The 22,946-nt window shown below is 38.7% G+C and overlaps 1 protein-coding gene across 1 annotated transcript in view; it reads left to right on the top strand.

Moving 5' to 3' along the window:
• tmcc3 (transmembrane and coiled-coil domain family 3) overlaps positions 1 to 16,182 on the top strand; it is a 30,600-nt gene extending 14,418 nt beyond the window's left edge. Inside the window, exons 2-5 of the mRNA XM_044343926.1 lie at positions 10,395 to 10,565; positions 11,512 to 12,290; positions 13,927 to 14,062; positions 15,331 to 16,182. Coding sequence (XP_044199861.1) covers positions 10,395 to 10,565; positions 11,512 to 12,290; positions 13,927 to 14,062; positions 15,331 to 15,633 — 1,389 coding nt within the window. The 3' untranslated portion in view covers positions 15,634 to 16,182. The remainder of the gene's footprint in view (positions 1 to 10,394; positions 10,566 to 11,511; positions 12,291 to 13,926; positions 14,063 to 15,330) is intronic.
• The last annotated feature ends 6,764 nt before the right edge of the window (positions 16,183 to 22,946 follow it).

Genomic DNA, 22,946 nt, shown 5'->3' with positions numbered 1-22,946 from the left:
TACAGAGCTGTTGTTAGGGGATTTTTAAGGGGATACAATATGCTTTTTGTGTACGTGCATGCCCAAAAAAGGCCATCCGTTGGTGGTCTCTGTCGCTAAAGTGGGTTATTTGTGTTGTGTACTCGCATATTTTGGATCCCAAACATGTACTGATGTACTTGAGAAGTTTATATTTTTAGTAAATAAAGAGAAAAAGAAGCAAAATTTTACTAGTATTTGTTGTTTACGTAACCTTTGGAGTTGGCGCAGTGTGTCGAGGGCCAGCTTTTGGAAGCTAACCAATCAGAACAGAGTTCATCAGGTGGAGGGGGGGTCTTAACGAGGCAGGAGCACAAAGAGCCAGCATATGATAAATAATTTTAAAAAAATTAAACTGTAAATCATGCAAATTATTATATATTCAAGTAGAGCCCCAGAATAAAAATATAGACCTGGAAATGTGCAGGATACGTCTTCTTAAACACTTTACTTCCAGCACTTTCTGCAGTAGTAGAGAGTGACTCCTTACTGTCTTCATCACCATCTCACTGACTTCTGGTACATCTTTGATTAGATCAAGTGTATAGATAGAGACAGAATAATATGACCACAGTTAAAAAAAAAAGAAGATTAAACTGCTATTGAATCAGATAAATTTGCTTTGCAAGCAGCATTAAAATAATCATGATGACCTGAAAGTGCTGCGATTAGATTGTAATGTCTGTGAATATCAGCAGTGTCAGAGCGATTTATAAAGCGGAGTGATGAAGATCGCTCGGAGAGTGATCCATCAGACGTGACAGCTCGGCTCAGTGTGGCCTAACGTCACCTCGCGGACACCGGGGTTGTGTTTGTCTCATACATCACGTCTGTATAACGTGTCCCGTTCCGCCCGCCACGAGTTCAATAAGTGAGGTGGGTGTGTGTGCGGAGTAGCCTGTTAAGACTTGAAGTTTTGAGTCAGTGCTGTTTACTTCCTTTCGGTCACACCTTGGGTTTGGCCTCAGTGGCAGGAGTGTGTGTGTGTGTGTGTGTGTTATTCCAGGCAGAACGAAGGTGAAGTTATTAAAACAAAGCAAAAAGCAGAGCCTTATATGGAAGATACTGTTTCACATGCTTCTTTAGGTCTGACGTTATGTGGACCTCTGTTTTCTCTCTTGACTTTTCACACACATACTCAGCTGTATGGTTGAAATCAATGTCAAGATATTAATAATAATATTTTTATAGCAGTATGTATCCTAATGTGGCAACTATATGCGCAATTACATGTTAAATAATCAAATAAATGCTCAATATTTGGGCTGCAACTAATGATTATTTTCATTAAGCTGCTGATTATTTTCTTTGTTAATCGTGTCAATGAAATGACAGAAAATTGTGAAAAATGTGCATTATATTTTGCCAGAGCTCACATTGACGTCTTAAAATGTCTTGTTTTGTCCAATCAAAAGTCCAAAAACCAAATATATTCAGTTTACTGTTAAACATGATAAAGAAAAACATCAAATACTTTTATTTTGAAAAGCTGGAACCAGTAAAACTCAAAAAATGACTGAACTGATTACTCGATTAACTCAAGTTGCCTTCTTTTGAGTAAGATGGAATGGGAATGATTCATTGATTATGGAAATAGTCGATGATAAATTTTCAGTCAATTGACTAATCGATTAAGAAATTCTTCACACATTTGATTTACTTGGAATTAGCTAATTTAATCTATAGTCAACAATGTTTACATACAGTGGATACAGTGGTTTTCCAGAATATAAACATTTTAACTGTTGACGTGAACAAAGTTTGCTGCAAAATCAGAGTCAATTATGAATTTAAAGAACAGATAAACACCAAACTACTTAGTTTATACATTAAACAACACAAAATAATGACTTTATTTAAAATTATCTCCCACTTCTGCTTCATTAGAGGACATAAATAAGATCAGACTAAATGTGTTGGACATATCTAACAACTAAAACCTTTATAAAACCTATATTAAATTGCAATCATTAATTTAAACAGCATAAATGTGTAAAACAATAAAATATTATGACATAAATACAAAATTCCACTGCTAAACAATAATATTGCCTTATATTCATTATATGCTGAATAATGCCTAAACTCTCTGTGTTTGTATTCAAGCCCGTTCCTCATTATTCCGTCTGTTCTGTGACTGTTTTGCTCCGCGTTAATTCTCTGGGTAATTCACTGTTCTATATCTGGAGCCCCGTGGGGGCGGTGAGCCTGTCTGCCGGCTCCTCTGCCCCACAGGAGGCTCCTCTCCCTGGTCGCAGAGTCACGGCTGATCCCCCTCCAGGCGGGAGGCTCCACAGACCCGGTTCACATGAGCCGAATGTCGCGTTTCACCTTAAAGCGTCCTCTCTTTTTTTAATCATAGGTGAACTTAAATCTCTTTTTTATCTCGGTATGTGATGTGAATACAGTTTTCATATCCTTTTCACCAAAACAAAGCTGTTATTTACTCTCTTTCTTGGCACAAATACATTTTTTCCCCCAATCTTTTTACTATTTGACGTCACTAGGTCAGATCCTCATCATTTTATTCATTTTAAACATCAAGAAACTTTGCTTTAAAGCGACTCCAGAGGTTTCCTTTTTTAATCGTGGGTTTCCTTTGCTTAAATTAAAATCTCGACGGAGGAGATAAGAGAAGTAATGAGCTGTCAAATCACATCAGCGGAGATAGAAGTACCGAGATGATGTGAAAGTTAGTTTTTTTTTATAAGATCATGTGAAAATTATACATTGTGGTGCATTAAGATGGTCTCGTAGCCCCACAGAGCGCACAAGCTAATCTTAATGATGCATAACATATTGTTAAAGACCCAGTGTGGGACTATTTCATTCATTATTCATGCAGCACAAATAATACTTCTGTACCCATTTCTGTTCGATTTGTTCCAGGCAGAGCATTAGTCATCTGCCTGCTTCTTCTTTTTTTTTTTTTTGCATTTCAGAGTTGATTTATGTCTCGCAGGTTTGAATGAATTTGAATTTACTTGCAGGTGCAGCGGTTTGTGTAAACTGTGCTGTTATACTAGCATGATGCATTAGCTTTCTTTTCCGAGGGCTCAGGAAGTACAGTCATAAATTACCAGGAAAACTCGCTGTGTGTTATTCTCAAAAGTCTCGCTCGGAACAGAACGGCCTTGGCAAATATAACAAGGGTTTGCTGGATTAAGCCTTTCAAAAACCTAAATCATGTCTTGAGTACATCTCCATATTTGTCCAGAGAGCCGTCGTATATTTTGTGCTGTTAAGTAAGAACGTCATAATACAGGACGTAACGGACAAAGAAAGAAGACAGCTGTGATTCAAAGTGGAGTGTTTCTCCAACCAATATCAACACTGACAGCATGGCCAAAGAAAAAACAGGAAAACTTATCATCCTTTTTTGAGATCACTGACTTTTCTGATGATCAATTAGTTGTTTTGAGTCATTTTTTTAAGAAAGAAAAATTCCAAATTATCTGGTTCCAGCCTCCCAAATGTGAATATTTAGTCTTCTTTGTACAAAAGAAGACATTTGAGGACGCCATCTTGAGCTTCGGGAAACGGTGATCGGCATTTTTCACCATTTTTTGACATTTTATGGACCAAACAAGTAATCAGTTAATGAAGAAAACAACTGGCAGATTAATTAATAATGAAAATAATCGTTAGTTGTAGACCTATTGAGGTATCAGTCAGTCAGCCGACCACTTTGATCCAGAGTGAAACAACTATTGGATGTGTTGACCTTCACGTTGCCTAGAAGTTGAATCCTACTGATTTTGATGGTTACCTCTTACGCCAACATGAGGTTTACGTTTGTGGTTTTGAGTAAAATTTGGTAGAACAGTTGAATGTATTGCCATTAAATCTGGTAAAAACATGAATGTCCCCCCTCAGGTTGAATTGTAATAACTTTGGTGGTCATCTGACTTTTTCATCACTTATGACCAAATACCTGCAAAACAAGAGACAATCTCATCACCCTCAGCTGTACTTTGTGTTTAGTGCTAATTTGCAAGCTAAACTAAGATGGTGAACATGGTTAAAGTTATACTTGTTAAACATTAGCATGTTAGCGTTGCCACCATCCTAAATGCTGCTGTTGGCTTCTAGCAAACTCAGATCATGTTACCCCCGTTGTTGCATCTTTGCACTGACTCCCTGTGAGTTTTACTGTTGGTTTTAAGATTTTGTTTATAACTTTTAAGGCTCTGCATGGCAAGACACCTGGTTATACTGATGTGTTGATCCCTTATGAGCCACAGCACAGCTTGAGGTCCTCAGGCCCAAGGTGACCGAGCCTTTTTTAGTCCGTGCCCCTCAACTATGGAACGTCAGGCCTGAGTATCTCAAGTTAGCCGACTCAGTAGCATCTTTTAAATCACTTTTTTAAAACTCACTTTCATCAGATGGCCTTTTTTAAAAACCGTAACTATTCTTTTTATCTTCTTATTGTCAAATTTTCTATGTCTTTCATTATTTTACTGTTTCAGTCTGTGTTGTACTTTTAAATATTTCTTGTAATCCAATTATTTTAAGATTTTTACTCTTTACTCTGTTGGTTTTTTGCTCGCCACTCTGTTTGTAAAAGTGCTACATATATTATTACTGTGAGCATGTTAGCATGCTAATGTTAGCATTTAGATCAGAGTATCGCTGTGCCTCACAAAGTCGACTCCTTGTCTGTTTAAAAATTCTTTTGGCTAAAATATGTTCGGTTAATTTAATATTTTCACCATTAACATCACATAAAGCACCAGTATTGTTGCTATGGTTACTTTGCAGCTAAAGAGCACTAAATTAGAAAAATGATTTAACTGTTTGCAGTTTTATTTTATACCACGGCAATACATTCTCCAATGTTTTGCTCATGCAGATCCTCCACATTTATCCATCTATGAGGCAGTTATATGATAACATTATGTCTTTATTATGTTATGTTATTCTGGTTTGCGTACCCTCCTGTGATTGGCTTAAAAAGCCTGGTTTTAAACTTCTCCACCACTAAATCTCTTGATCTGGATTCTCCCAATCCCATTACTTCCCCCCCCTCAACACTTAAACACAGACCAGTTTAAATCAGCTGGTGTTAATCTGGTGCACTGGTTCAGACTGTCTGTGTGTGTGTGTGTGTGTGTGTGTGTGTGTGTGTGTGTGTGTGTGTGTGTGTGTGTGTGAGACCACATGCTGTGTTAGAGCCGACTCATAGATGATGACTAATGTTGTATATTATCTCTGTTATTTTAAATCTGTTTGCTTTATAAGAGAGAAGACCAATAAAAATCTGAAATTGCTTTAGCTTTCACACATTTTTCTTTAGATTCATTCTTCTCTTGATACTAATGAGAATCTGAGAGATATAACTGGAGAAAAACAAAGATTTTAATGATCTTTTTCTTGATCAATTGAGTCAGTGTTTGGTCTGTTAAAGGTGAGTTCTATTATCACGCCTTAGAGACAACGTAGGTTACCACGTTATCTACTCACACATGCATGTTGAGTATGACGTCTTATCAGCACATTAATATGTATGGCCAAGCTAACTGTGAGACTGTTGACACTGACTAATGACTTTTTTTTTTTAAAGTACTTATCTTAAGTAGCGTTCAGAGGGAGTTCTACATTCTCAGTAAACAGCCTTGGCTTGATGTATGAGTGTTGTGAACCTGTTTGTACATTCGTCTCCGGGCAGACAGCTGCTGATTGGTTTTTGACCGAGTGTCGCGTCTCACCTCTGCGTATTGGCGTTTTTGGAAAATTACATTGATTTGTCGAAGGCCTGGGATTGCTTCGTTTGTGAGAGACGACAGCTTTACTGGTTCCTTGTCTCTCATGACTCGTTTCTACCTCTGGCTCATGTTAGCGGAAAATAAATTGATGGATTAGAGGCAGGAATAAAATAGCTCCTGACTCTGCTGGGAACGACAAAAGAAAGGTTTCCCCTCGGCGGTTTCCTGTGTGGCGGTGCCAGGCCTCCCTCTCCCCGTGGCAAGGTCCCCTACTCGCAGCTCCCATCAATGAGACTCTCCCATGAGCCGGCTTTACTCAGTGGGAGTCTGAGTAGCACTCACTGGCCCACTTCCTCTCTTTCTTTTTCAGATACACTACACACACACACACACACACAGAGTCAACACTACAAGCTACGTCTCCAGTATCTAATCTTAGATTTTTGAATATAGGAAGCCAATGCAAATCACACACCGACGCACAGCAGAGACACATAATATCTGCCTCATCTTCGTTGGGTTTTTAACTGAATTTGGAACAGATAAGAGTTAATGATTATTTTAGGATAAGTTAATCTATTCATTATTTTTAGCCGTGCTAGCAGCGTGGCTCCAGGGTTAGCGAGGTCAGTCAGTGCGTCGCCACTTTTGTCTAGATTAAAATAATCCGACAACTATCGGATTGATTGCTATGAGATTTGGTGCAGATATACGCGGCGCCACAACGATGGATTCTGCTGACTTTAACGATCCCCCGAGTTTCCCTCTAGCGCCACCAGCAGGTTCAAATCTTCACTTATCCAGTGAAATATCTCAGCGCCTACTGGACGGATTGACACATAATTTTGCACAGACATTCGTGGTTACCATAACGATGCGTCCTAATGACTTTAGTGGTCCTCTGACTGGTGGATGGATTGCTATAAAACTTATACAGATATTTGTCTCCCCTTCAGAACAAATTGAATCTATTTTGATGACCTGACTTGTAAAACCAACACAAGACGAATCAATTAATAAATTAAGGTGTAAAAATGACCATCACAAGTTCCCAGAATCTAAACTCAAAGATGTTTAGTTTACAATAATATAAAACAGAGAGAAGCAGCGAATCCTCACATTTGAGAAGCTGAAACAACAACAGATAATTCAGTTTTTACTTGACGAACGACTTTAATATTTACCAAATGTCCAAACTAATAAAATATTCATGTAACTGTGTGGTTGTTAGTGGGAGTTAGCGAATCAGAGTCCCGTGAAAGGAAGAGAACCAAAAGGCAGTAGATAATGCAAAGTTTGGTGTTTTTGTGTTTATTTATATAAATAAATATACAGTTTTGATACGCGTCAAAGGTTCCAGGCCGGACTTGAACCCCGGATGCTGCAGATGTTATGTAAATTTTTTTTGTTGGGTTTTTCACTTTGCATATTGTGCTGCTGTGAAAAAATCAAATTTAGAGCATTTCTGCAGTAGTTTTAAGGTTCAGAGAAAATGTGTCACATTCTGCATTCACAACCATTCATTCATACATTTTTTATTTCTTAAAGAGACAAGTTGTTGAATCACCTAGTTTCAGACGAGTGAATATCCCTCAGCGGACAAACGCTTTGGAAAATGCTTAATGCCTGACCCCGGTGTGTCGTGTGTGTGTGTGTGTGTGTGTGTGTGTGTGTGTGTGTTTTGGTTGTATGTCCATCCATCTGTATAATAATCTTAATGGCCTGAGTGCAGATCAGGGTCACAGGACGAGTAGTGACCAGACACGTGTGACCTCTGAGACATATGGTGCCTCTCTCTGTGTTCACATGTTTCGTTTTGTTTTTTGTGATCACATTTTTATTATTATTTACATGAAGAAATGTAGAATCAGCAACACAGCAGTGAATAAAAGTAATAAAACAACAAGACACTATAGTTATAAAGACTGGTTAATAAAGTGTAACAATAAAATGACTATAAAAAACAATAAAAGACCCACAAAAAACACATTTAACGTCACTCTAAGTCACTATAATAAATGCAAATGAATATACAGTACAAGCCCAGACACGTATACATATATATACATATATATACATCCACACAACCTACAACCTACCCTAAAAAATAAAGTTAACATGTACTTTCTCATACATACGTGCTTAAACACATACATGCATCTCTGCAGTAAAGACTATAAAGTGATAACCGATAACATAAATGCTACTGACAGCTTGCTGGACAGCAGCTTGCTTCAAACATTACAAATTGATGTGTGTTCACATGTTAATAATTTCCCGCTTTCACTCTCAGACCCACTTTTCCACTGGATGTCCGATACGTGTTTGGACTGACGAGCGCGAGGCGCCGACAGCAGCGTGTTTGCACACTTGAATCCCAGCTGATTTACAGCCGTGAGAGGCAGAGAGATCGGTTTTGTGTGTGTGTGTGTGTGTGTGTGTGTGTGTTTTAGTGATTGAGAGTCTAAAGCAGGAGGTTTAGTTGATGCTGCCGCAGTAGGAAGATGATGTATGTTGTTCACAGCCGCGGTCTCGCAGCGTAATCATGTATTGATCATGATATATTCTAATAACTCAGGCTGTTATTAACAAACAATTATTAACTTCATCAGTTTTAACGATCGAGTAATATATCTTTTCCAATTATTTTTCCAGTCAAGAGATGTTAACTATGTAGAAGTTTCACTGACTGTTTGTACTATGAAAAGTTAGATTGATATGAGAATTCATTTGTATTGATTGACTTGTTTTTGATCAGTGAGTTCAAGTAAAAAGCTGCTGCTGAGGACACAAAGGTCATGTCAGAGGGTGCGATCGGAAATTTTAACGATCTGAGACACAATATCTTTATTTATTTTTCTTTTTTTTTTTTAAGTTTTAGGTACACAAAAATAAATACGTAAATTCATATAGATGGAATCTTAAAACAGCATGTAGGGAGATAAAATGTACAGAAAATATAACTGAACGAAATCACAAAAATAAAACGTGACAAATATTTTAGTCTTTCATTTGTTTCTTTGTTTTTGGAAGGCCAGCAAATCATTTGGTAGGAAATGTTGTCGCTATAAGAGGGGAATTCAGACTCATGAACTCAGTACTTCTAAAATACTTTCTACAGCCTCGATTGTCGTCATTTTCAAAAAAGTCCCTGTTGTAAAAATGGCAATCGAAACCTTTCAAAATGTTTCCAGGGGTGAGCTTTAGAGGGTTTATGTCCTCATCCTTGAGGCTATAAATTATTAAAGATGTCATCACAAGCTATCAGACCGTGAAAACCGCCTCCTAAGTCTGACCAACAGTAAGAAAAATACATATTATTTATGTTTATCATGACATAAAACAGAGAATTTTTGAAGCTACAAACAGCAAGTTGTTTTTACTTCAATCATCAGTTCACAACGTTGTATTTTCTGTTGACTGACTGATTGTAGCAGCATTATTTACGACACAGGTTGGTTCTGAACTGGCTGGATTTCTGCCCATGGGGTTGAACTGATGGATGTGTTACGTATCAGCCTTCTGTACTCAGGAGTAGTGAGAACTGACAACAATGTATTTGCATGAATGACTCTTGAGTTAATAAAAAAAAGAAGATGTTTTAAGGTACTAACTGCTGCTCGGTGTCGTGTCGACTCTGCAGGCTACACAGCTACAAGCTGCAGGAGGCAATAAAAGTGTCATTATTCTGCTTGTCTTTCTGTAAGAAAAAGAGAAAAAGCAACAACTCGCCTTCGGGGTATGTCAGCAGTTTGCTCATGTGTGTGTGTATGTTAGAGCTCGGTCTGTCTGTGTGCTCTTTGCTGCCGTGGCAACTAGAGTTACCACATACTGTACTAATATTTTAGGTTGCCTTATATAATCGTCTGCTTTTGTCAATACAGAGAGAGGATTTTCAGTACAAGAGGCACTGGGGGGCTGTTTGTTTGGAGCCATTAACTGACCATTTTGCAGTCTTAAGACAGATTTACTATCTCATCAGCTGCTTTTTTTTTCATTCTCTTTCAATCCAGTCTAAACACCAGAATCCTCTCAAGACCGCACACTCGATAGTGTTTTGATCCTCTTGTTTTTCTTTTGTTAGCGTCGCCCTTTATTTTCTTTTATTGCCGAGGTGAGCGACGTGCTCACCGAGAAAAGAGAGAAAAGCAGTGAACTGTTGAGATGAAAGAAGCTTTTCTTCAAGGCTCACAAACACACCTGATATCTCCGATCAATGATCGGATCGTTGTCTGTGCAGCAGGTTTTTAGTATGTAGTTAAACCTGAAAGCCTGTTCAGACTGCAGCATCTGAAGGTCTTTGAATCATCTGAGTGTCTTTTGTCTGCAAAATACATCACATATTTTTGTGTCCTTAGTCTCTGCTGCAAGTATAGCAGTTAGTTAACTTCAGAAGAGCTTTCATTTTCTCTGTTGAATGAGGCTTTATACAATTTTGCACCTTTCAAATATTTGTTTCAACAACGGCTGCTAACATTTATGTTGCTCAGGGAATTTTTGCACAAGATAATTTCTCCTTTTTTAATAGTTTTAATCAGTTTCTGATGTTTTCTGACGTTCAACCCAACGTTATATCAGCTCTTCTTGAGATAAAACGCTGAAATCTGAAGGTTTGCTTTTCCAGTAAAATCGTTTATCTTCCTTCCTTTGTGTGTTTTGTGTTATCAGGCGGAGCGCAGCGCCTGCGATGTCAACATCCTCAGCATCCCCGTGCCCATTCGCCGCGGAGGCTCAGAGTCCAACCTGGACGTGGTGGACAGCGTCGGAGATGACGGAGTGGGCCTGGATTTCACCAAGGGGGCGCTGGGTATCGACAGCCTGCAGCAGAAGATCCTCAAGGTCAGAGGAAACATTAGTCACCTTCTCCGTGATATCTGGTGTTTGACTTAGAGAGAGCGGTGTGTACACGGGTGAAGCGTCGGCCCTCTGAGCAAACATCACACTGGACAAAAAGGAAAATTTAAGTATCTCTGTAGCTCGGTTGGGTCGCAGTTTGCGGAGCAATAACGGCAGTATTCTGCCATCTAATATTGAGCTGCTTCCCATTTGAATTTCAGTTTTGATAGCTCATTTATCATTCATCAAAAATATTAAATTCATTGATTGATTTAAGAAGGAATTTTATTCCAGCCCATCTTCTGCTGCATTTTAATCACAGTCCATGTGGTTTTAGCTTTCATTAAAAATTAGAAAAGTTTCTCAGAGTGGAATAATTCCCACCACAGGAACATTGGGCATCAGTTTCATAGCTTTTTTTCTTATTTCAGGGCTGTAACCAAAACCTAATGGAGAGATTATTAACACATCATATAATGAATTACTGCTGCCAATGAGTAATAAAAAGTAAAACACAGAAAAGTAAAGTTTGTAGCAAGTAACAGGAAGTATCGACCCCAACACTGCAACTTAAAGATGAACTGCAATGGAATAATTTATTCAATGTCAATATTGTGGATGTTCGGATCGGTATCAACGGTAGTAATGACCTTATTAAGCCAATCAGGTATCGACCGAACACCACCAATCAACATCATACTGTTAATGTTACAGCAATAAGCTAACATGCAGACCGCTGATGCTTCCCCTCTTCCTCCACGTGCTTCACGATAAATGCATTTTAATGAAGACACTTTTTTATCAGGAGGTTTAAATTGCATGAACAGAACAGATTTTATTACATGTTTAACAAAGCTCAATAATATAAACCCATTCAAACACTGCATCCCTAAATGATTATACATCTGTTTTCATGATAAATCAGTTTTTCTGGTCTGGTTCTCTTCAGGTGACCGAGCAGATCAAGGTGGAGCAGACGGCTCGGGACCAGAATGTGGCCGAGTACCTGAAGCTGGTGAACAACGCGGACAAGCAGCAGGTAGGGCGAATACGTCAGGTCTTTGAGAAGAAGAACCAGAAGTCGGCGCAAAGCATCGCCAGGCTGCAGAGGAAGCTGGAGCAGTACCACCGTCGCATGAAAGACAGCGAGACCAACGGCAAGCACGGCCACAAGGATAACGGCAAAGAGTCCGGGACTCACAGCAAGGAGGGAAGCCTGCGTGACGTCAGCTCCACCGGACGACACCCGGCGCTGGACAAAGTGAAGACGATCGGGCCCGGCGTGTCGCTCTCGCCGCCTTTCTTCTTCAACAAGTCGAGGGAGTTCGCCAACCTCATCAGGAACAAGTTCGGCAGCGCCGACAACATCGCGCACCTCAAGAGCTCCATGGAGACAGAGTCCGGGCTGAAGGTGGACGGCGGGGCGAGGGGTCTGAGCGGTAGCGCCAACACAGTAGCCAAGACGAACAAGTACCAGAGCGACGACGAGTGCTCCACCGGGACGTCCGCGTCCGCCGACTCGAACGGGAACCCGGCCGGGGGCTCGGGGGCGGGGTCGGGAGGTCCGGGCAGGTCTGACTCCAACGGGCGCCTCGGGGAGGTGCTGGAGATGGTCCGGGAGATCAGGGAGGCCCAGCAACAGCTGGCGGATGACATGGAAACTCTGAATACGCAGTTCAAACGAGATTACAGCTACTTCACGCAGATGATGCAGGAGGAGAGATACAGGTTAGCGCAGCCTCGGAAAATGTGTTTTTCTAATTAAATTATTTGATTTAACCACTGACAGATATACAAGACACACACACACACGCAGTTATGGTCTGTTAAAACTCACAAATAGGAAGGTCAAACACTCACATATTTCTCACTTCAATTTTCCTCTATTAGATTAATTGTAGCAGTTCATGTGAACACAGATGTCTGCTATAAGTGATTATATTGACCCCAACTCAACCCTATTAAAAGTCAATTAGTGCCATCACATTCTCTCCCAACACTAATTACTGAAAAGAGTCTTTACTCAACTGAACTGAATATTGAAATATATATATTTTTGGCATTTTTCTGCCTTTTTAATTAGTCTTCTTTAAACCAAATCTCAAAACCCACAGAATAAGAATGAAAATATATATTTTAAGAAATATAAATCAACCATTTAAATAAGCACCAACAGTGTTTCAGTAGGTTAAAAAGTACTTCAGACGTTTTTTTTATGTCACTTCCAAAATGTTTGAGCACCTTTTGAGAGAGAGATTAAAAAAATAATGTTCAAAATCGATGCAGCAGAAGCAGAGATATACTGATTTTTAATCCCTGGTATGGCAAAAGCTCTAAAACACTGGATCCTACATTTCCCATAATGCAGCTCAATAGTTCACCATGAAAACTCCCCATCTGGTAAACGCCTGTGTCTTTCACAACTCTATGGCCCCAGTTTGTTACACAGGCTGTTAAAAATGTGAATTCTGCAAACCCAAGCCGAGATAATCAGGCTGATGTCACTTGAGTTACTTTGTCAGACTTGACAGAGATGACATTTAACTGTTTTCACAGGCTGAATAAGACTCTCCACCTCCAGTAAATTGTTTTTAAGTTGTAAAAAAAAGGTGGAGTGCCCCTTTAAATATCTATTCTGTTATCTAGATCAGCAAATCCTAACCAAGATATTTCTAAAGGGGTTCAAGACGATTAGAGGAATAAGAAAGAAAATCTGTATATTTCTGTGCAACAAAATTATGTATATTTTTCTTCTTCTTCCTCAAATATTTGCTTATTTCCTTGCAAAATATCGGATACTTTCATCCTCTTGAGCCTATAAAAGTCCTTCAGATGATCCTACATCCAGAATCTGTGCTGAAGGGTCACAAGCCAAAACGATTGGGAATCACTGATCTAGATAACTTTGTTTTAACGCCTAACATGTCAAATAAATATAGCTGATAAGAAATATTAGCTCTTCCGCTGCAGGTGCTTCACTACCCAAACAAAATGAATCTACTCCGCTGTAACAACACTCCTAACCGGGCAAATTTCTGTTTTCACACATCTGGTGCTGAACTTTAAAGAGCTTTTGACAGTTAACTGGGCCATTATTATAAGCTTTTGTAAAACTAAAAATAGATAGCGTGGCTTACACATGCACAAACCCCCAGACTGTTGCTAAGTCAACCAAGGGCAAATGTTTCAGCAGCTTAGTTGCAGTAGTAGATAAACTGCTGTACTGTCACTCGCCCACACACGCACTCAATTATGCATCGTTTCTCCCGCTCTCTCCTTGGCTCTCTGCCTCCACCCACTCTGCATGCGTGTGTGTGTGTGTGTGTGTGTGTGTGGTGGTGGGGGGTGTGTTTCTGTCTGTCAGGTATGAGAGGTTGGAGGACCAGTTAAATGACCTCACGGAGCTCCACCAGCACGAGACCAGTAATTTGAAGCAGGAACTGGCCAGCATTGAGGAGAAAGTTGCCTATCAGGCCTACGAGAGGGCCAGAGACATACAGGTAAGATGTGTGTGTTTTGCATACAAACACACACACACACACACACACACACACTGACACAAAGTTAACCTTTTACGAAGCAGTTATGTAACGAACAAGATGCTGCACATGCACAGCGCTGGAATTTATCTGTTTGATTTTAGATTATATGGATACTTGACTCGAGTACTGAAATGATTAACTGATCAATTGACAGAAAACAGTCATGAATCAAACAAAAATACCAAATATTCACTGTCTGTTGCTTCTTTAAGGTGATAATTTACTGCTTTTATTTGTTTTATATCTTTGGAAATTAAATATTTGTGCGTTTTGGATGTTTGGTTACATAAAACAACAACTGTAAACAAGTTTTAATGGGTATTTTTTCAATATTTTCAGTCACTTCTGATCAAATGATTAATTCATTACTCAAAAGCAGCCAAACTTTAACCTACATTAACTGATTTCTAGCTACTTGGGGGCAGCAGAAACAAGTTGTGAGACACAACACTGACACATTTTAAGTTATTATGTTGAACCTGTCAGCAAACAGTTGTTTATCTCCACATCCAGCAGTTACGGAGCAACATTATCATCCATTTGGAGTCATATTTCTGTCGACTCTGTGAATAAAAGTCCAATATTCACTCTGTTTATGCTCTCTACCAACTCCTGAGAGAAATATCTGTCTCTTAAGCTGCTAAATGCTCCACTATGTTCACCAGCTAGTATACAGCCAACTGTGTCTGTTTGCTGTTTTGTGCTGAGCAGGTAGTGTACAGTGGCTTTTTAGAGCTTTTTCTCTGAAAACAGCTGCCTGCTGCGGCCCAAAATGGCACTATAAGAGCGCTGAGATTGAACCAAAACAGTAAAGTTGCAGCTGGACAGATAAAAAATGAGCTGAATGTCGCTGTAAAGCTCCATAAAGCCGAGAGGAGCTGCAGATTCGCTGATAGGTTCATCATCTACGAGCCACAACTGACACATTACACACTGTCATTGCAAAAAATATTGATTATAGCAGCTTTAACTCACACTCTTTCTAAATTGTCATACAATTCACATTATTTTGGGTTAGATAAAGACAGGTTAGACTGATTTGTGCTTACATTGCACACACAGGAGCCACCAAGATGCCTCCAGTGTCTCACAGCTATTTATAAAGTAATAAACAGCTTGGTGTCTATTCATATCTAATGCAGTTTGACTTCCCTTCCCTTCTAAGTCATTGCTCTCTAGTGTTTCTCTGATCTTAACTGTGTTTGTGTGTGTGTGTGTTTGTGCAGGAGGTCCTGGAGTCGTGCCAGACTCGGGTATCGAAGCTCGAGCTCCAGCAGCAGCAGCAACAAACGGTTCAGCTGGAAAACACCGATGCCAAGGTGCTTCTCGGGAAGTGCATCAACATCATGCTGGCAATCGTCACCGTGATTTTGGTGTGCGTTTCCACGGCGGCCAAGTTCACCGCCCCGCTCCTGCGCAGCCGCCTCCACCTGGCGCTCACCTGTGTGGGAGTGTCCGTTCTAGCGCTGCTGTGGAAGAACTGGGAACATTTACAGTGCGCTTTGGAACGATTACTCCTCCCGCACTGAGGAGTACAAAACGAGACCAGCAAACATCGGCCAACCCTGCGTCCAGGTCTCCAGTAGGTGTGTCGTCATGGAGACGCAGGAAAACAGGGAGGAGTTTACATGTAGCCTTACACCAGCCCTAGTTCTCCAGCGGTGACTTGATTTATGGGGTCTGTGCTTTGCATGTTTAAACGGGGTCCACATAGATCCCCAGACGGGCGGAGAGCCTTTCCCAGAATGCCTCTCCAAAATAATTTAAACGAATAACGCACAGATATACTTGTAAGCTGATATCTCGTGACAGAAATGTGACAAAGCTCTACAACGTGCTGTCTACAAAGCTGAAGGTGCATAAATAGGAGTACGGCACAGCACTGCCGTAACAGTGTATCACTACAGTCGTAAAGGATAAATCAGCTGGAATTGATCAGATAAAAACCACAATCATGTCATTGTGGTCTCACCAACAAATGACACTAAAGTCTAAACATAGAGGGGTAGGCTTTTATTGGGGCATTGGAATAGATTATTTCTGGCCCTGTGAAGTGTATTTGTTATAGCATCACCTCTTAAAAAACAAAACCCTCACTGGCAGTCGATCAGTCTTGAACCTGCACACGCCTACAGTCCCGTACGCCTCCTCGTACACCAGCCAGCTGTGACGAACACAAAGACAAATCCACCTGAAGGTTGATGTGTACTTGTGTGTCTGAACTGTTCTTGTATTTGTGTGATGTTTTTTTTTTTTTTCTTCACCAGTGTCTCCTTCATCCTTCATAAGGACGTTTTGAAGTCTGGCATACACGTTTGTTTTAAACTATGGGTGTGTTTGTGTCATGTACTGTACACCTGTTTGTGTGTTTATACTGTGTTTCTTGAAGAAATAGTGTGAATTTTTGGGAAATACACTTGTTTGCCTTGTTGCTGTGTGTTATACTAGAACAGTGGTAAGCAAATAGTGAAACATGGGCCAAATCCGGCCCTCCAGAAAAAAAAATTTGGCCCGCCAATGAAAGCTGGAGTTTTGACTTTCATTGTTTATGTTAAAACTTTAACATAATTCTTTACAAATCTGCTGTAGATAACAAAATAAATAGCAACTTGCTACATCTAATTCTGCCCTCACAAACCGTGGTTGCATCATGTTATTGGAACAGCACACAGTGCTGAAATTAAGTCTAATTAAACTACCAGAAATAACATTTTCATGTGTGAATTATAACACTGTTTTAATTCCACAGCTTTAGAGAAGCAGAATTGTTCTTTGTGAACACAAATAGGTGTCAGTTTAACAGAAATTGTGTGCAGGTGCCTTTTTTTTCTGTGGCTACAACAACAGTACTGCAATCAACACAGAACATTTACTGTATTTGCATACGAGTCATTTCTAGCTGAATGAGTTAAATAAACTCTGTTACGCCTCACTTACTGAACTAATGGGAAACACAATTCTACAATCCTACATACAATGCTATAAATCAATTAAGTAATTTAAGAATACATTTTACTCTTAAATGAATTAAAAGAAATAAAACACATAGGCCCACGTTTCCACTGCACTGGTTAAAAGGCCCCCAGTGAAAAATCCTGAGCCATAGTTGAATCTAATTGCTGACCCCTGGATTAGAAGATACCACTGTCTGTACGGTAAATATAAAGCTGGAAAAAGCCCAAGATGCAACCTAAAACTTCTTGTTTTGTCCCGACTAACAGTCCAGAACCCAACGATATTCAGTTTACTGTCATATAGGACTAAAAAAATCAAAACATATTTACATTTAAGAAGCTGGAAACAGAGAAATTTAGCATTTTTATCTCCAAAATTATCAAAATATTTTCTGTCAATTGAATACTCGAATCTTGTTCTTCTTCTGATGTTTTTGGAGATTGTGAAACAGCTTGTTTAATTGTTGCAGCTCTACAGCCGCTACCTGGTTAGCTTATGTTAGCTTGAAGACTAAGTGAGGAGAAACAGCTAGCCTGGTTCTGTCTGCTTCCCGGCACAACGTATATGTATAAACGTTGTACATAACGTATTAATTAGTGAGCTTTACAGGTGCTGGTAGCTGTATTTTGTTGTTTCTCCCCTGTTTCCAGTCTTTATGCTAAGCTAAGCTAATCAGCTAATCACCTTTTTCATTTACAAGTGTATTTCTCAAAAAACTATTCCTTTATAGGAAAGCTCCTGTTGTGTTCATTTGATGCTTTGAGGTTTTCGTCATGTAAAATATGTTTAATGTTTTTCGGTAATTTTTACTTCTCAAAGAGATTTGAGAAGTAAAAACTGTTCCGAGAGTCGACGATCTTTCCTCAGTTCCAAAGACGGCAGCTTTAGCATCGACTAGCTTGCTTTGTAAGCTGTAACAGAGGCCGACCTGATACTTGTAAGCAGCACCGACAGCCTATCTGTGATTCCTCCTTGACGATTAGAAACAAAAAGCTTGACTTTAAGATCCTGATTTTATTGAATTGCCTTTTTTTTATTTACAAGGTGAACAGAAGAAATGTGTGTGAAGCCTTTAATGTTGTGCTGCGTTCACGTCCGTCGGGAACAACGGCAACAACGTTCTGACGGTTCAAAGTCCAGACTTGAAAGGACACCCACCTGTTGAGACTTGTTTTGAGCTGCAGAGAGACCCATGAGTGATTACTGCTGTACCTTTTTAATTGCTCATAATAATTCCTTTCAGCCTTTTCACACTTGACTCTTGCACAGCTGGGAAGTGACTCATTTTAGATGACGGTGTCTAAAACTAGCACAGGAAGTCCTGCCCTGCGATCACCTTTTAAAATGTATGAATTGTAATGACTCCTAGGATGATTATTTTACTTGAAATTAGCAAGTCAGCCGTTTCTCTAAAATACTGATGTGTCAGTAAGATGGAAAAATTGCAGCGGGAACATCTTAGAAAATTCATAGCGACGTTTTTTCCACATGTGACGTGATTGCAGCATCGTAAATTTGGACACAGAGGGAAGTGAACAATGTAGCTCCACGCTCCCTCGCCCTGTTTCACTGTGATGATGAGGAGGATGAAATGGGACTGATGCCTTTTCAATGCAGCTTAATCCTTCTACTGTGTGACTCTGTACTCTGTTTGTGTCCCTTCAGAAAAGCCAAATAGGGAGTTTTAAGGCGCTTAAGTCTTTCTAAGAAACGCTGAGATGACTTTTTCCTTTTTGTTTTCTTACCACATTCGTCTTTGTTTTTCCCAAACTGGCCCGAACACTATTTCTGTCTGCTCTTCCAGAGTGACATGCACCCTTCATCCAAAGCTGTATTTGTAAGTCCATAATGTATATTTTCAAATATCTGTCTCTTATATGTGCATTAGTTTCTGGTTATGGGTTTTCCATAACATTTTTTTTTTTTCAAATGAGAAAATAAATCTTTGTTTTTCTATAAAAAAAAAAAAAAAATTTGTGATGTGTTTCCTTTTGGGACTTTTTTTTTTTATTTCTGAATATCTCATCCATTATACATGACAGATCAGACAGACTACATGATGTAAGCTCTGTTGTAAAGATCAAACCTTCCTGCGAGCACCATAAGGAATTCATACATAAAATAGGCGTAAATTATTTTAACAAACACACAAGAGCTGTGCAGTGTGCTGCACTGATGTAGAGAAAACTCCACTAATGATATTCTGTCTAGTTTTAGAAAGAATATTCGATCACTTGGTGATATTTTTTTATGTGTAACAGTATTCAGTTACAGTATTTACAGTATTCAGGGAGTTAGATATTACATTTAAGCTTAAATAGATCATATTATTTTTGCAACACATATTTTTGGTTATTTTGAGTCACAAAGTGCTTTGCAGTCAAAGAAATCAAATCAAAATAAATAAAAACAAAGACACCGGTTAAAATATACAAGGAGAACAGACATAAGAGACAAATTAAAACATAAAATACCACCTACTACCCAAATGCCTGTCTGAACAGATGGGTTTTTAGCTGCTTTGTAAAAGAGTCCACAGTATCCAGTGGGAGACTATTCCAAAGCTTAAGGGCTGCCGACTGGAAAGCACAATCTCCCAGAATCTTAATATGTGTCTGAGGTACACTTAGAAAGCCCTGGGTGGAGGACCTAAGAGGACCTAAGGGGGTGCAGAAGGTTTTTAATATACTGTGGGGCCTGATCATGTGAGGCTATATAAGTGAGCACCAGGTGCCCAAATAAACACTGAAAAAGATCTTCAAATGTGTTTTCAATGTGAGTGATTTCAGAGGGAAATATTGTACTTTCTACTCCACTACATTTATTTGACAGCTTTAGTTACTTTTCAGATGAAGGTTTGACACAATGGATAATATAACAAGCTTTTAAAATACAACACATTGTTAAAGATGAAATCAGTGGTTTCCAACCTTTTTGGCTTTTGACGTCTTATAAAAAGCAGTGTGTAGTCGGGGTCACATTTCACATGTCTGAGTTGTGAACAGTTCCACCAAATAGTGATTTTTCCCTCTAAACTTCTCACATGCTTTCATTTCAATAAATGTTCAAATGATCCAATATTTCAGCTAAAATCAAAGATTAGAGAAAAAGTTTAAAAGCTGAAAACAGATTTGTGTATCAGAACTTTGTTTTTTCTTCTTTCCTCTCCCATTAATCATCTCACGACCCCTCAGAATTATCTGCTGACCTTTCTGGTGACTAAACTAGCTAACTGTATATAAAGTAGTGTAAACTAGCTCCACCTCCAGCAGCTACAACAGTAACATGCTGCTCTAACACTGATGCTTCACTATTAATAATCTAATGATGTCATATATAATAATATATCAGTCAGAGGGACCAAACCACCACTTTTACTGCAATACTTTAACTACATCAAGTTCATAATACTTATGTACTTTTACTTCAGTAGGATTTTTCATGCAGGACTTTTGCTTGTAATGGAGTATTTTTACATTGCTGTATTGGTACTTTTACTGCAGTAAAGGATCTGAGCACTTCCTTCTTCCACCACTGGTCATGAGAGTGCTATCAGTCCTCTCATCTAATTCTCTCCACATTTCCCAGAAAATCAAACTATTCCTCTGAATACTGTGACTGTGTCTTACTTATGCAAATTTTGGACCAGATGATGAAGGTCACACAGACGGAGTTATTGACAAGCAAGCATGGAAAAATAATTTAGAGTGAAATGATGGATGGCGACAGGCTCAGCGAATGAGGTTGTCGAATTTGGTTAGTATGGAAATGAAGGTGAGTTATTTGACTTGTGTTGTTCAGGGAACCTCAGTGTTCCTGATAAAACTACTCAAAGTGCTGTGGAAGGAATGTCTGAATGCTCCTATTGTCTGCCTTTTTCGGGGAGACTGAAACTGATCCTTAAAAATCCAATATCTTCACTGCCTACGTGCAAGAGCTGCAGAAAAGCTCTGCTGAGAATTAAATCAAGTGCAACTCGATCAGTTCACTAAACCTCCAGTCGAGTTTGTGCTTCTGGTGTATTTTGTCAGGAACATTTTGTCTGAGGCTGCAACTAACGATTATTTTAATTATCAATTAATCTGTTGATTATTTTCTTGATTAGATGATAAGTTGTTTGGTCCATAAAATGTCAGAAAATGGTGAAAAATGTCCTCAAATGTCTTGTTTTTAATGTCATAGAGGACTAAAGAAACCAGAAAATATTCACATTTAAGAAGCTGGAAGAATGATTGATTGCTTATCAAAATAGTTGGTTATTAGTTCAATAGTTGGCAACTAATTGATTAATCGACTAATGATTGCAGCTCCAATTTTGTCAAATACATTTTCAATATTTCAAGAGAGAAGTGGAGCTTTGACAGTTGATTAAATTAACTTGTGATGAAGGCCTGAAGGAAGCCTTGATGTTATTGTCACAAATGCATCTTGAAATAAATGTCAGCTGCTTTTGATTGATCACCATCTGATTCCCAGAAGTGTTTAATTCACACTGACGGGCGTGTCAGGAATTTATATTGCAGACAGAGCAAGTAGTGAGTCCCTGTTCCAGCTGTTTGGTGGGTCATTAATCTTTTATTCTGAGTTGCAGGCTTCAGATTCATTATTCAGACTGTGTTTTGTTACTTTACTCTTCTCCTGCTCTTTGCCCTTCACGCTGCTGTGCTCAGAAAGGCTCGGCTCACTCTGGTGTCGGAGCTGGTCAGGTTCAAACATCTGCTAGAGTCCAGTTTATTGACCTAAAAAGCACATATACATGTATAATGTAGTAAACTGTATGTTTGCATGGAACAGAATAAAACTGAGAGGAGACGGCCCCCTAGCTGTCAACAAGCAGCAGTGCATCCAAACTGTGTCCCAATATCTCCCACAAATGTTTGATAAATACTTCAGTGTTTTTAAAAGGTTATTTATAGATGTTGTCCATATCTTTATAAAAATATTACTCATGTATTACTCACAGCTCTTCTATTCCTTATTAATGACACGTGACTATTTTATTTATTTTTGCACTGTAAACGTGAACAAATCCAGGAAAAATCTGCATCATCATATATTGCTTAATGGTTTGATGAACTACATGTAACTCATGCTATTATTCTTATATCAAACATGCATCAAATAAATATAAATAAGTGAGTTTCACAGTTTTCCCTTCAGTAAAAGAATCGAGATTAAATTTATTACCACCAAATATATTTTATTTATTTGGTAAAACATTAACATAACAATAAGTGGGACAACATTTTAAAATAAAGAAATAAACATGATATATGATCTTGTGATGTAAATAAAAAAGTAAAGAGGAAAAAAAGGAACAGGAGCAAAGACAAAAAATACATTAAACAGAACTAACAACAAGTAGGGCGGAAACGATAAATTGATTATTCGATCATGAGAAAATTAATCAGCAACTATTTTGATCATTGAATAATTATTTCATTTTTACAGCAAGAGTGCAAAACGTTTCACCGTCAGATGTCACTGTTTTATAATTATGTTATGTAATAAACTGGATATTTTGGGGGTTTTTCACATTCTCAGGTGTGAATGTGACATTTTTTGAACATTTTATAGACTAAAAGATTAATAGATTTAGCTGAGAAAATAATTGTTAGTTTCAGCCCTAAACAAAAAAGCAGTACCGATAAATAAATAAACAAAACAAATTTTAACCTACCAAAATATTGTCTTGTTTTTCTGAAAGAACTCAACTAAATTAAGCAGAAATTAAAATAATAACAATAAATTAATACTTATTTTTAGACCTCTCGCAGTGTTTAATTAATAAAATATCTTATTAATTTATATTAATAAGTCAATGAGTCAATGAAAATAAAAGCCGGCAGTGCGTCATCCACATCACGTGGTGGCGGTAGTGAGACGT

The sequence above is a fragment of the Thunnus albacares genome, chromosome 23 (genome assembly GCF_914725855.1).
Source record: "Thunnus albacares chromosome 23, fThuAlb1.1, whole genome shotgun sequence".
NCBI lineage: Eukaryota > Metazoa > Chordata > Actinopteri > Scombriformes > Scombridae > Thunnus > Thunnus albacares.
This window is presented reverse-complemented; position numbering and strand designations above follow the sequence as displayed.